The sequence below is a fragment of the Sturnira hondurensis genome, unplaced genomic scaffold (assembly GCF_014824575.4).
Source record: "Sturnira hondurensis isolate 20B ecotype Veracruz unplaced genomic scaffold, ASM1482457v3 Scaffold0011378, whole genome shotgun sequence".
Classification (NCBI taxonomy): domain Eukaryota; kingdom Metazoa; phylum Chordata; class Mammalia; order Chiroptera; family Phyllostomidae; genus Sturnira; species Sturnira hondurensis.
The window spans coordinates 1,678,685-1,692,456 of NW_028084009.1; the positions used below are offsets into that span (position 1 = coordinate 1,678,685).

The 13,772-nt window shown below is 49.2% G+C and overlaps 1 protein-coding gene across 1 annotated transcript; it reads left to right on the top strand.

The window, feature by feature from the left end:
• The first annotated feature begins 64 nt into the window (after window positions 1-64).
• On the top strand, window positions 65-11,919 carry MOCS3 (molybdenum cofactor synthesis 3). Its single transcript, XM_037059901.1, has 2 exons — window positions 65-1,899; window positions 11,909-11,919. The coding sequence occupies exon 1, from the start codon at window positions 160-162 to the stop codon at window positions 1,534-1,536; it is 1,377 nt and encodes a 458-aa protein (XP_036915796.1). The 5' UTR covers window positions 65-159; the 3' UTR covers window positions 1,537-1,899; window positions 11,909-11,919.
• Window positions 11,920-13,772: the final 1,853 nt, after the last annotated feature.

Sequence of the window (13,772 nt, forward strand, 5' to 3'; positions counted from 1 at the left end):
AATCTCTAAAGTTGAGCCTACAGGTTGTTTCTGGAAATAGGTATCTATTTTATCACCTTTTCCAAAGCTCCATAAAATTGTTTAGTTTGCTGCAGTTGCTAGGAGACGGTAAACCGGAAACGGAAATGCCATTCGAGATCTCTAGGGGAAGAGGGCGCTATGGCTGCCAAAGCGGAGGTCCGGGCATTGCAAGCTGAAGTCGCCCGGCGGGAAGAGGAACTGAGTTCCCTGAAGCAGCGACTGGCAGCGGCTCTTCTGGCGGAGGAAGAGCCAGAGCGGCCGGCTCCCGTGTCGCCCCTGCCGCCGAAGGCCGCCCTGACCCGGGAAGAGATTCTGCGCTACAGCCGGCAGCTCGTGCTGCCTGAGCTCGGCGTGCAGGGGCAGCTGCGGCTCACCGCCGCGTCCGTGCTGGTCGTGGGCTGCGGTGGGCTCGGCTGCCCGCTGGCGCAGTACCTGGCAGCGGCCGGCGTGGGCCGCCTGGGCCTTGTCGACTACGACGTGGTAGAAATGAGCAACCTGCCCCGCCAGGTGCTGCACGGGGAGGCACTGGCCGGCCAGGCCAAGGTCTTCTCGGCCGCCGCCTCGCTGCGCAGTCTCAATTCGGCCGTGGAGTGCGTCCCGTACGCTCAGGCTCTGACGCCGGCCACGGCTCTGGATCTGGTCCGCCGCTATGACGTGGTGGCTGACTGCTCTGACAACGCGCCCACTCGGTACCTCGTTAACGACGCCTGTGTGCTGGCCGGCCGGCCTCTCGTATCCGCCAGCGCCCTGCGCTTCGAGGGCCAAATCACGGTCTACCACTACGACGGAGGGCCTTGCTATCGCTGCGTGTTCCCCCAGCCACCTCCTGCGGACACGGTGACCAACTGCGCGGATGGCGGGGTGCTCGGTGTAGTCACTGGGGTCTTGGGCTGTCTGCAAGCGCTGGAAGTGTTGAAGATCGCCGCAGGCCTGGGCCCCTCGTACAGTGGCCGACTGATGCTCTTTGATGCTCTCAGGGGACGTTTCCGCTGTATTCAGCTGCGGAGCCGCAGGCCCGACTGTGCGGCTTGCGGGGAGCAGCCCACTGTGACTGACCTGCAGGACTATGAAGCCTTCTGTGGCTCCTCGGCCACCGATAAGTGCCGCTGCCTGCAGTTGCTGAGCCCAGAGGAGCGAGTTTCTGTCACTGACTATAAGCGGCTTCTGGATTCCGGGTCACCCCACGTGTTGCTGGACGTCAGGCCTCAAGTGGAAGTGGACATTTGTCGTTTGCCTCATGCCCTGCACATCCCTTTGAAACATCTGGAAAGGAGGGATGCGGAGAGCCTGAGACTCTTAGGGGAAGCAATCCAGAGGGGGAAGCAAGGCACACAGGGAGGAGCAGTGCTCCCCGTTTACGTGATTTGCAAGCTGGGCAACGAATCCCAGAAAGCCGTGAAGATCCTGCAGACGTTGACAGCAGACCAAGAGTTAGGCTCCCTGACAGTTCAGGATGTGGTGGGGGGACTCATGGCCTGGGCCGCCAAAATCGACGGGACATTTCCGCAGTACTGAGGGGGCTGGTAGACGAAGTCTGATCTGAGAAGGGTGTGAGTTGTCACAGGACCTTAAAGATCATGGCGATTTATTGGATGACGTAGTTGTTAATGTACAACTACAGGATGAGTACTGTGTTTTCAGCACTCGGAGGGTGTCTTGAACTTGTGAGCTGTATTGTAAGGGACAGGATTTTGTGTTTTAATCTGCCCATCATTTGCCGGTCCTGCTTCCCCCCCTTGCCCATTCAAAAGCTCTCTAAATGGTCTATTTTATGCCTGCAAGTAAGTTGTTGTAAACTTAGTCTTACTGAATTGATCACAGATAAACACTTAAGATCAATTTATTATTTACTAAAGATGTTCTTTGGAGAGAAAAAATGTTAAGAGGTAGATTGTTTTAATGGCCTGGAAAGTGGTTATATTATTAAATATTGTGCATTCACATCCAAAGTGAAGAATTTATAGTTTAGCAAGATAAAAGAAGCCACTTTCGTAGTATGTCAGTTTCTTTTATAAACTTCTGATTTTTCTTAAAGTTGGCTTCAGGATCCACCTTACGTTGTATTGATAACATTTTCTAAACTGTGTATTACGGTTTGGCTTGCTCTGGAATCTTCAAGTCCAAGTTCCAACCTTCTGCCCTCCTCCTGTCCTTCCCTGTCCAATCCGTTATAAACAACATTTCCATGGAATGGCAGGTACACTGCCCAATTTCCAGTATCTACAACAAAATCAAAAGTAAAAATTTGGTATGTATGTAGCAGTGGTTAGTTGAAGAGGAAATGCCTTGTCAAAGGGCGCCTCCCCTCTCCAGCTGACCTTTGCATGCAGGCTTACCTACAGCCAGAAACCACAGATGTAAATGTGAAATCTTTGTATCTGTGGCTACAGATGTTTAAAGAAAGTTAAAAAGCACTATGGGCCAGACAAAGCCCTCTGCATGTCAGGTTTACTTACCAGTTTGCAAACATTTTTCCTCTCCACTATTCTCTCTGAAGTTTGGGTCTCCATTTTACTTTTTATTATTATTTTCAAAAGAGAGTATTTATTTTTAGAGAGAAGGGAGGGAGAAAGCGAGAGAAGCATTGATCAGTTTCCTTTTGTACCTTCTCGTGTGTGCCCCCAACTTAGGCATGTGCCTTGACTGGGAATCAAACTGGCGACCTTAGCCAGTACTTTTCGGGAGGACATCCAACTAACTGAACCACCCTGGCCATTTTAAGTAGATTCACTATGAACAGCCTTTTCCTAGTGTTCGTTGTACTTGCCTACCTAGGGCCCGTGGTCCTCAGCTCATCGGTCTCTAAGAATTGCAGCCTCATGGACTCAGGTTTTTGGATGGGAGCATGAGCTAAATTGGCCAGAATTAGTGCAAAGTGAAGGCCTGTGATCGTCGGACGGAGCTCAGAAGTTAAGCTTTAAAACTCTCCCCCTGGGGCCGTATCCTCTTACATCCGGGGATTAAGGCTCTGTCCAGCTGACATGGCATATGGAGGGCCAAGTGAAAGACACAGACCACACAGGGCACACTTGCCCCTTGCGCTTAGGTTCAGCAGCCTCAGGAAGGAAGGCTATTGAATAGAGCGGCTCACACAGGTCACCAGAGGTTGTACTCCCCGTCTGTTCTCAGCTTGGGGAGCTGCAGGGCTTCAGCCTCCCCCTCCCTTCCTGTTGTCTTCAAATATTTTTCTAGGGCTTTGTCTTCACTGAGGAGTGTGGTGGGTGAGTAGGGTAGGCACTCTCTTTGATCCCAAAGCCCATGTAGTAGTGGGAAAGAACCATTAAGAGAAGGAGATACAAGCCCTGGCTGAGTTGCTCACTGGGTTGAAGCATCCTCCTGTGCACTGAAAGTGGTGGGTTCAATCCCCAGTGAGGGCACATAACCTAGGTTGTGGGTTGGATCCCCATTGGGACGCATATGTTGGATGTTTCACGTCGATATCAACCAGAATCAGCCAGGTAATTTGCACCACCCCTTGTATGGTGTGGGGCCCTGAACATAGTGACAGTGTGTGGGATAGAGACCATGCGGTTGCCGGGGATGGGCAAGGGATAGGCAAGGGAACAAGATACTGGCATCTCATGGGTAGAGACCAGAGTCGTGCAGAACATCCTACAGTGCATAGGATAGACTCATAAAAATGTATCCGACCCTAAGTTTCAGTTGTGTCGAGGTTGCAGAATCCTGTTTCAGTCAATGACAATTTTGATACGGGCCAGAAAGAAAAATCAGGGGTTTTATGAAAACAGCCAGGGACCTGCCTGGGTCTGGGGAAGGCTGCCCAGAGGAAAGGCCCTTTGAGCTGAGAGGAAGAATGAGTATGAATGAGCCACGCCCAGGAGCAGGGGTGGTGGGGTGGTGGGAGGTGACAGACATTGGGGCCTTAGGGGGTTATTTCTTAGTGCTCCTTTGTTCTTTGCGGAGGTTCAAAACCAAGTGAGAAAGAGACACAGAATTTAGGTAGACAAGTGAAAATCCCACCTGTGTAACTAGGGAAGCCACTTGGGGACTGTTTAGGTACAATAATATGCTGTCTCCACCCCATGAACTTGACCACCCCAGCCTGCAGGATCTGGCCTGCCATTCATCAGAGTACGCCCCCACCAATCTCACAAAGAGGAGGCAGGAAGGGGTCATAGTTTATATCCCAGTTCCCTCTCCCAACTCAGTCATCCTCCCTGGAGAGGGTGAGAGGTCAAGGGTGGGTCAGAGGACAAACACTCCCCCCAGCGCAGTGGTCGTCACTGGCTGCTGAGGAAGTCACCTGGGGGACTTAGAAAAGCCCTGTCGCCAGGTAGCATTCCAGCCCCAATGAAGCCAGAATTTCAGGGGCCAGGCATTGATTGTTTTTTGTTTGTTTATTTTTGTTCGTTTGTTTTTTAAAGCTCTTCCCTCCCAGGGTTTTCAGATAAACCACAAAGATGTCCAGGTATGCACTTTAACTTGGTATTTCAGAAAAACAAATACATTTTTCAGACCAGGTATGACCCAACAATTGCATGGGGCATGCTTATATTATGTTATTTATCTGAAATGCCAAACGAGTGGGAGTCTTGCATTTTTAGTTGCTAAATCAGGCAACCCTGGGACCCACATGACTCCCACCTGCAGCCAAGGTTGAGAAGCACTGAACCAAGGAAACAGGAAGAGTGGGGAATAGGTGTCCTCCTCCCACCTTTGGCCTCCTTGGCCCTAAAGAAGAACTTTTAAGCTGTGGACAACAGGGGTGGGTGGTCCCCAAAGGGAACATCCATCCTTCAGACTGGTCCTGGGTCTGCCTTCTTGAACCCCAATATCAGCCAGGACTCCTTGTGGATCTTTCTAGACTGACTGGCTCAGCAGGGCTGGGAAAAACACATTCTCTAAATCAACAGAAAGCCCACCTGGTACTCCTCACTGAAAGGAAATTCCCTGTTTCTTCTCCCGTTCCCAACTAGGACCAGTCTTGCCACCCAATATGGCGCAGCAGGCATTTGGTTGTGAGATTGCATGTGCTCCGGGGACAAAAGGGACCCCGACTGCTTTGATCTCACAACTGGTAAGGGCAAGTGGGTTTGAGCTCAGCCTTTAATTCTTCTGGACTTTACAAGGACTCTGGACATGTATTTGTCCCGGAGAACATAATAAAGGCTTTATTATTCAAAAGTGGAGTCACCATGCAGTTAACTCTGGAGAGCAGGGATGGGACACTCTGATTGGCCAAGTCTGGTCACATGCCCACCGCTGGGCTGGGTGCAACTCTGTCCCATCCCATGGACTATAAGTGAGGGACCTGCGGTTCTGGTTTTAAAGGGCAGGTTTTATTATTACTCAGGAATGGTGAGGCCAGGGGATCAGGAGATGACTGCTATTGAAAAGATGATTTTATATCCGGAGGCAGAGAAAGTGGGCTTAGGATCCACTGGATAAATAAATGGCCTCAGAGGCTCTGGAGCCTGAGGCTGACCCTAGTTGCCTGGTACCTGGCCCAGTGTGATTGGGGCAGATGGATAGGGGCCCGGCTTATGAGAGCCAGCAAAGGAGGAGGCTGGGCCATGGGCTCCGTCCGGATTGGTTGGTTTGCAGATGAGAAATGCCTTCCAGGGTTTGTTGTTCACCATCTCTAGGAATTGGTGATTCAGGGAGGGGCAGCCCCTCCAGAGTCAGCAGGGCCCCTAGGTGCCAAAGAATTGAAAATACACAATAAAATGATGTGATGAATACAATTCTCCAAATGCAAATCCACTTCCTGTGGCCAGGAGTGGAGGCGGGGGCTGGGCAGCCAGAAACAAAAGAGATCCACTACCCAAGTGTAAGTCCAGCCACTCCGGCCCCAAATTGGGACTCTGCTTGGTCAGTTGTCATCTTTCCCCTCCCAGGTGGACCATCTTTCTTTGTCACTGGGATTACTGCACCCACAGGCCTCCTGGTTAGTCCCATCCTGGGATCTCTGACTGTATGTCCAGACTTCTCCAGACACCTCGGTCCCCTGTCACTGGGTCCACAGGGCACATCTGCCACTGCCATTCATTCTGATCAGCTGGGACAAGCTGACAGTTGACAGTGGCTGTGGTTCTCACTTCCCCTGGCACCAGGCCCACTTGTTTTATTAAAAACCGCCCAGAAACTGTGCCTGCTGTCCCCAGGAGCAGGGGGTGATCGGAGCAATTGAATATGTTTGTCCTCAGGCGCTGTTCAGAGGCTTGGTAGCTCGCCTCCAGGGCACAGCGCTGGGCAAAGTGAGAGACGCCATCAGGACAGCTGCCATTAGGACTGAGAGAAGACTGTTAGGTTTCGAGACACTTTGGGCTGTTTGGGGGCTTTGCCCTTTTTGTTCCTCCCTCCATATTCACTGAGATCCTTCCCCAGGGAGTGGGACATTCATTAGAAGTGGCAGATTAGAAGGCCCCTCCTTTGTGGTTTTGTGGTCGAATCCCAGGAGGGAGGGGCTGATGAATCCAGGGGACCTTGAGCTTGGGTCCCGGGTTCTGTGGGGGCAGAGAGGGCTTGGGCCCCCTTCCTCGAGCTGGAGGCTTTGTGCTCAGCTCTCGGCTCTTCCCTTTTCTCCGGCAGCCGGTGTTTTCCTGTCGTCTTACTCCAGTGGGAGTTTTGCACACCCTCTGAGCTGTTTTCTCTGCTGCTTGCAAAGTGCTTGGACTGAGCAGCATCCCCTGGTTCTGGACCAAGTTCAGTTTTGGGCAGGGACTGTTTGGGGATCATCTCGACCTATATGAACCCAAATAAGTTTGCTCTGTGACACCGATCTGCTCCCAAGCCCTCCTTCCCAAACCTTCCCTTCCTCCAGTAGACCTTGGCTCTGAAACAGCACCATCCTTCCTGGTGCTGAGGCCACAACCTTGGAATCAGCCTCCTCTCCTCCTTGCCTCCTGCTCCCACATTCCCTCTGGCATCAAACGCTGTGGGCTCTGCCTTCAAAATATACCCCAATGTGCCCATTTCTCACCCCGTCTGAGCCAAGCACATTGTTTCTAGAATGCATCTTCACATCCTGCTCCCCCTGCTCCTCCCCGGCACACCCCAATCTGTTATTCCACAGCACCCAGGGGGAATCTGCTAACACGTAGGTGGTGTTCTATCACACCCATGCTCAAACCCCTCCCCAGGCTCCCACATCTTCTTCGGAGTAACAACCAAACTGCCCTCCGACTTCTACACCTGGTCTCCTATGCTCTGTCCTGCTCACTCGGCCCCAGCTACTCGGTCTCACTGCTGAGTCTCCCGCACATGAGACATGGGCCCCAGGGCCTTTGCATAGGCTATGCCTTCTGCTCTGCCCAAATGTCACTTTCTCGGGAAGGCCTTTCCTAAGTATTTAATTTAAACAATTAAAAAATTTTAAATGCAATTTAAAATTACATCTCCTCCCAGGCTTCCGGGCTTCATTTTTCTCCATGGGGAATTGCTGTCTGGCAGACTGTTTTCCTCGTTTATTTGTTTACTCTCTGTCTCCATCACTAGAACATCCAGGATGACGGGGACTTGCATCTGTTTGGCTCCCTGCTGTATCCTAATGCCTAGAACACAGTAGATGCTCAATAAATATTTGTCAAATGGTTGACCAAATCACTCTGGCAACCATCTTATGGTTTAAATAAGGGTTTGGAATTGTTGGTGACTGTTTAAAAGACATCTGTGTGATGTGTCTGAGTTTTGAAGATACATAAGGGTCCCCTTTTGTCCAGATCTCTCAGAGGCAGTTCACTTGCTAATTTGGTGACCGAGGGAATGAGTAACCTATTACTCTTCTTGTGAGTGAGAAGTTCCATTGATACTGTGTCTACACATTCTTTGAAAATGTCAGTGGGGATGAATCATGGGCCAAGGGATTGTACTCTGGTGCTGGCCCCGTTAGCCAACCCAATGACTAAATCTCCCCCATGTGATGTCACCACAGTCAGAGATGATCCCCCTCTGCACACACACAAGAGGAGAAGCAGTTTCACTGGAGATGCCTGCACCACCCTGGACTGTGGCCACACCAGACCTGAGCAGTGTGGCATAGGGCAAAGGCATGGCCTTTAGGGAGACCTCTGACTACCCAGCAAGTAACCCCACTTCTCTGAGTTTCCCTGGGTGTAAAGTGGGAACGATGCTCATGTTCACGTTCATGTTCGTTCATTCATTGAAGCGGTGCTCAGTGAGCGCTGAAGCAGGGCTGGAGAGCTCAGTGAGCCAGGCAGACGGGCACCTGTTTCCTCGGAGCTCACAGCTGGTACAAAACAGATGACGAGAGGGAAGAAAAGAAAGACGTTAATGGCATCATTGAGCATGTCAGGTAGGGAGTAAAACAAAATGGTGGCGTGAAGGGTTAAGGGCCAGCCAGCTGGGGACCAGTGTTAGCAGGGCCATCGGGATCGATGGCACCAGGTGGACCAGCTGTGTGAAAATCTGGGTGGAGGGGCCAGTCCAGGCCAAGGCTCTGAGGCAGGGGATAAGCTCGGTGCATTTGAGGACAGAGGTCAGGGTGGCTGAAGTAGGGTGTGGGGGGAGGTGATGGGACCCAGCAAGGTTGGAGCAGAGGTCATGGCGAGTAATTTGCCCTATGGGTCCATTACGGACAAAATGTAGTGGTGTACAAAGAGAGTGAGTGTAGTAAGGCGAGTCCTTCCTTCTGGTGTCTCTTGGTTGGAGGTGGTGGTGGGGCTAGACCTCTCCCCCCGCCCCACCCCCCAATACCTCCTGGTGGGCTTTCCTGTGGGCTTCCTCAAGCCTGCAGACATTCCCAGGAGGAAACCAGGCTGCCCAGGCACTGTCATACCGAGAAGCCAGAGAGGGATCCTGGAGAAGGGGCAGGGCAGCTGGCTGAGTCTGGGTCACTTTTCAACCTAGGCCGCATTTGAGCCGTGAGTTGTCATGAACAACAGCGGCATGGTGGGTGGGCACATGGTAAGCCACTTCGACACTGCGAGGCCACATTTCTCTGGGCTGGCCCTTGGAGCATCCTGTCTTCAGTCTCTGGAGAAAGCTGACCTCATCAGCTTTTCTGATTTTCTGCTTCAGAAATAGTGTCAGGCCGACAGCTTCATTCTGCTACCAGAAGGGGGCGCTAGATCCTTTAAAAAAGCTTGTCGTTATGTATACTTGAATTTTTTAAAAGAGTAACATTCTGCAGTGACTGATGTGGCTTAGTGGACTGAGTGCCAACCTACAAACTAAAAAAGTAACATTCTTTAAATCAACTTTTTAAAATTAAAAACACACTTTAGTCTTATATTTTTAGCAATACTACCCATTAAACCATAGATTTTTTTTCTGTACTAGTTCAATGATTTCCCCCTAGTATACATGAAAGAAATCCATCTCAACCATCACCACAATAGCAGTTTTTTATACAGCACTTCCTGTGAGCTGGTCGTTGTTCTAACAGCGTTACAACTACGGCCTCATTTAAGTCACACGCATTTCGAGGTGAGCGCTATCATTAATAGTCCTTCAACGATAACCAAACAGAGGCGGAAGTGGGCCGCCTTGCCCTGTGGCAAGTGTTCGAGGTGTTGATATGAGGTGTCTGGAGTGGTCAAAACCACAGACACACGGAAGTTGAATGGAAGTTGCCAGGGACGGGTGGGGGGTGGGGGTGGGGAGATGGGTGTAGCCGATCGGTCCTGCCAGGTGAAAAGTGATGTGAATGCACTTAACATGAACTAAAGTGGTTCACAGAGCAAACTTAATGTTATGTTTTTTTTACTATAATTCATTTTTAAAAGGTAATTTTATGTTGAGGTTCTGCTATTCCATATTTTCCAAGACAAAATACAGGTTCAAGGGTGGTGGGCCCCACAGCGTGGTGTCCGAGGAAGAGCACAGAGGCTGGGGGCCTCTCAGGCCACCTTGCGACCGCCCTGTTCTCCTGGTGTCGCCCAGGCCCTTGTCTGGGAGAGGATTCTGAGCAGGTGGACTATGACCTTGATCTTGTATTTTTTTAAAGTAAGTATGAATCACTTTATCATGTATTTAGTTTTCTTTCTCCCAACAAATGTAATGAGACCCTACTACATGTGGCTTCAAGCATTCCGCTTTAGATTTATTTCAACTTTCCCACTTGACCTTAGAAACAAGATGCTTACACATGCTTTTAAGGTGTCTAAATAATCCCCAAAGAGTAAAAAGTAAGGATCTTCCCCACCCCAACCTGAGCCCCCCGGTTCCCTGCTCTCCCTGCCCCTAGCAGCCCTGGTTGTCTGCCTCTTGCGTCTCCCTCCTGAGAAGGGCTGAGCGGCCCAAGCAAAGATGCAACAGTATCTCCTTCTCTTACATACACAGCACGCATGCTCGCCACGCCATTCCATACCTGGCTCTTTTCACTTAGTGGGGCACTTCTGAGATTGCTCCAGATCAGCACCTGAACATAAACTTAATCCTTTCTGACAGCTCAGTTACAATTGCACTGTACACATGCACCATGATCCAATTAACTAGTCGCTTTTGATGAAAGAGTTCTTTTTGGTCCTTTAGTTCCGTTTGGCAGTCTGCAGGAATCCATGGACTTCTGAGGGGGAAAAATAGGTTTCTATGTGCATAAAGTAAAATACCCAGGGATACAGGGAAACCAATGAAATGGAAATACAGTTCTAGCCACAGACATTCTGGGAGTCTACGGCTGCTGGGATAAGGACCTCTATCTAGTTTCTAGTCTGTTTTCTGCTACAGGCAAATCTCAGTTCTCACAGGTCTCCTATCTTGAACAACCTGGTTTTAGACCAAGTTGTGTTCATGGAAAAGATGTCTTGGTTGTCAAGCAAAACTTTGGTTTTCAATGCTGCAATCCTTTCACGCTGACGCCTGTCTGATCAGTCACGTGTCTCTGAGGTGCCAAATGGAGGAGATTCGGTCTTCAAACAAATTGCTTCTCAAACAGCCTTCCGGAACGAATTAAGTTGGAGAACCAAGGTCCCACTGTCCAAACATGAATTTGTATATGCTGTAATGAATACCTGGGTACTCATCCCTACTTATTAATGTAGGTCAACTTTGTACACATGGAATTGCTGGGGTAAAGATCTTAATTTTATACCATGAGAAAGCGCTGTCTTAATGTAGAAAAGGGTGTTTATAACAATACTGTTAGTCCCTTTAGGGACTACTAAATAACAATACTACTGCCCCTTTAGGGGCAGTAGTGAGCTCATATTCTACCAAAATAGAAGGACTCTGACCTTCTATTGGCGTCAACAGGTGGTGAACAGGTAGAAAATACCTAAACGACAAATAATATTTATTAGCTGCGAAGGAAATCAGTCCTGGTCATGTGATTAGAGGGACTGGGTGGGGAAGATGGCAGGTTGCACGATATTTAAATGTGAGGACTGAAGAGTGACAAGTAGCCAGATGTGAATATCTGGGAATGATTTATATTCTTCTCATGCCTACATTATCCAAATTTGGGATTGACTTCTAACCTGAGATTGAAGCCATAATCCAATTGTGAAGAGAGCCCACTGAATCCATACCCCTGACATAAACAGATGTTAGAGACAGCGGATGATGGAAAAGTCCAGAAGAACATGGGGGAATAGAGGGGATTCTTCGTGAGAACTTCTTCCAGGTACATGGCTATGTTACGGTTCTTACCTCCTTTAGGGAACTTTCCAAACCTGGATGGATGTCTACTAGCCGGGCGATGGGGAGAGCGGACTTGACTCCAGGTTGTAGTTCTTGGAAAGACCAGTAGGTGGGGCCGGAGGACAAGGAACAGACAGCAGTTCTTGGCAGCCTGGGACCCAGCAATTCAGGTTGAGCCCAGTACTCCCTGAATCTAGATGAGAAGTACTCTGTTGACGAACGCCAGCTTCTGGTGCGTCCGTCTGTCTGAGTATATATGGCCTCCAAAGGAGGGAAATCAGTGAACATTAACGTAGCCTCTGTTATGGGCCAAGGAACCTCAAAGCTTATTTGCACGCAAACTTCTTCCTCCACCCCTTTCCTGCTTCTGTCTAAACCTAACGGAGGGGGGAAGGTCAGGGGTGTGAGAAACAGGTGCCCTTTCGTAGTATTTCTCACTTCCCCACTTTGGGTGAGCATCCTAAGTACGGAGAAATATTTTTCTATTATAGGAAGCATAGCAACGAACACTGTAGCTGGGGTCAGGGAGGTGACTGGTCTGCCTGCTTCCGGGCGCCCAAGCGCAGGAGAGCGCATGCGCACCCAAAGCTGTCGGTAGCTTCCCGGTGGGAATGCAGGCCCCATGCCGCCAGGACACCAGGAATCTAGACTTTTATGTAAAAGCTCCAGGTTTTAGAATGTTAGTGAATCACCCTACAATGCGTGGCTCTGATACAACGCTTCTCCGAGCTGGATTCGGGCTGCCCGGTGAAAGATGCCCATTCACGAGGAAGGAGACGTTCTTATCACGAGAGACACGGGGTTGAGGTCGAGGAAAATCTGTACCAAAAGACTTGTGAAAATATATTTCAGTTATTGTTCCATCATCGCTATTCTTTGTTCAACCTAGAATATGAACACTTAGGTGAGTCACTGCTTTGGGTCTTCTCCCCGGGAGGGCTCCTGTGTCCCATGACATTTTTACTAAATAAGTTTTATGCTGTTCTTTTGTTACTCTATCTTGTTTGAGTTCACCTGAGCAGTGAGGAGAGTAGAAGGAAAAAATTATTTCTCTCCCCTACACTATCACTTATCACCAAAATAATCCCAGACATTTTCATGTTACATTACTCTTATTGAACATATATGAAGATTTTTAAAATCCTCACCCGAGAATAGGTTTTTTAAAATTGATTTTTAGAGAGAGAGGAGGAGAGAGAGAAACATTAATCAGTTGCCTTTTGTACATACCCCAACTGTGGACCGACCCTGAAACCTAGGTACATGCCCTGACTGGGAATCAAACCTACAGCCTTTTAGCATGAGGGATGGTGCTCCAACCAACGGAGGCACCCCACCAGGGCTATGCATGAAGATACCTTAAATATTGTTTATGTCCAATATCTCCAAATTATGGTAATTATTAGAACCACTGCTACATCTTGTTAATTAATGGAGTTAATAAAGAAGCTCATTTATGATGAACCAGTTACTTGTTTTAAAAATAGTTTGATAACTGTATTTCAGTATAATAGGTTTCTATGGCAATTCTATGCACAAAGTCTTCGTGTCCAATGGGCTTCCACAGGGCGTGGGTGCCACTGGTCCATGGACCACGGCCTGAGTAGCCAGGGTTGAGAGTGCACTCAGGAGACTGTAAACTAGCTACTGGACCATTTACCAGTACTAGGAGAGAGAGGATATCGTCACCCAAAAAGCACATCTGTGTTTCCTGAGGCAAACACGACCCAGGCCCCTCTCCACTGGGCGGTTCAGGTTTGCAGTGCAAGTCAGCTGCTAAATATATATTTGTCTAAAACCATGCACACCACTGGCAGACGACACCCAACACAGGCACTGTTTATTGGGTTTACTTTCCAACTTTTCAGTCTCTCTTGCTTGGGTGCAGTGCAACTGCATTTTGCATTATTCTCTCCTCTCCTCCTTTTTTTTCCCACTTACTTTTCACCCACAGCAGCCTGCTTCAACTTGCAAATGAGAGACAGTCCTGAGAAAGATGAGAACTCTTGCTGTTCTTCCCGTTGGAGAGAGATTGAAATGGTTATTTCTCTTTCTCTCCCTCTCTTGAGCAAGTAGAAGCAGGTTTTTGAAATTGCTAGAAGGGACAACATGGACATTGGAGCTTCTAGGAATCTAGGAACGCTTTTTCTTTTTTAAAGGAGTCTCTGTTCCAGCTAATCCCATCTCCC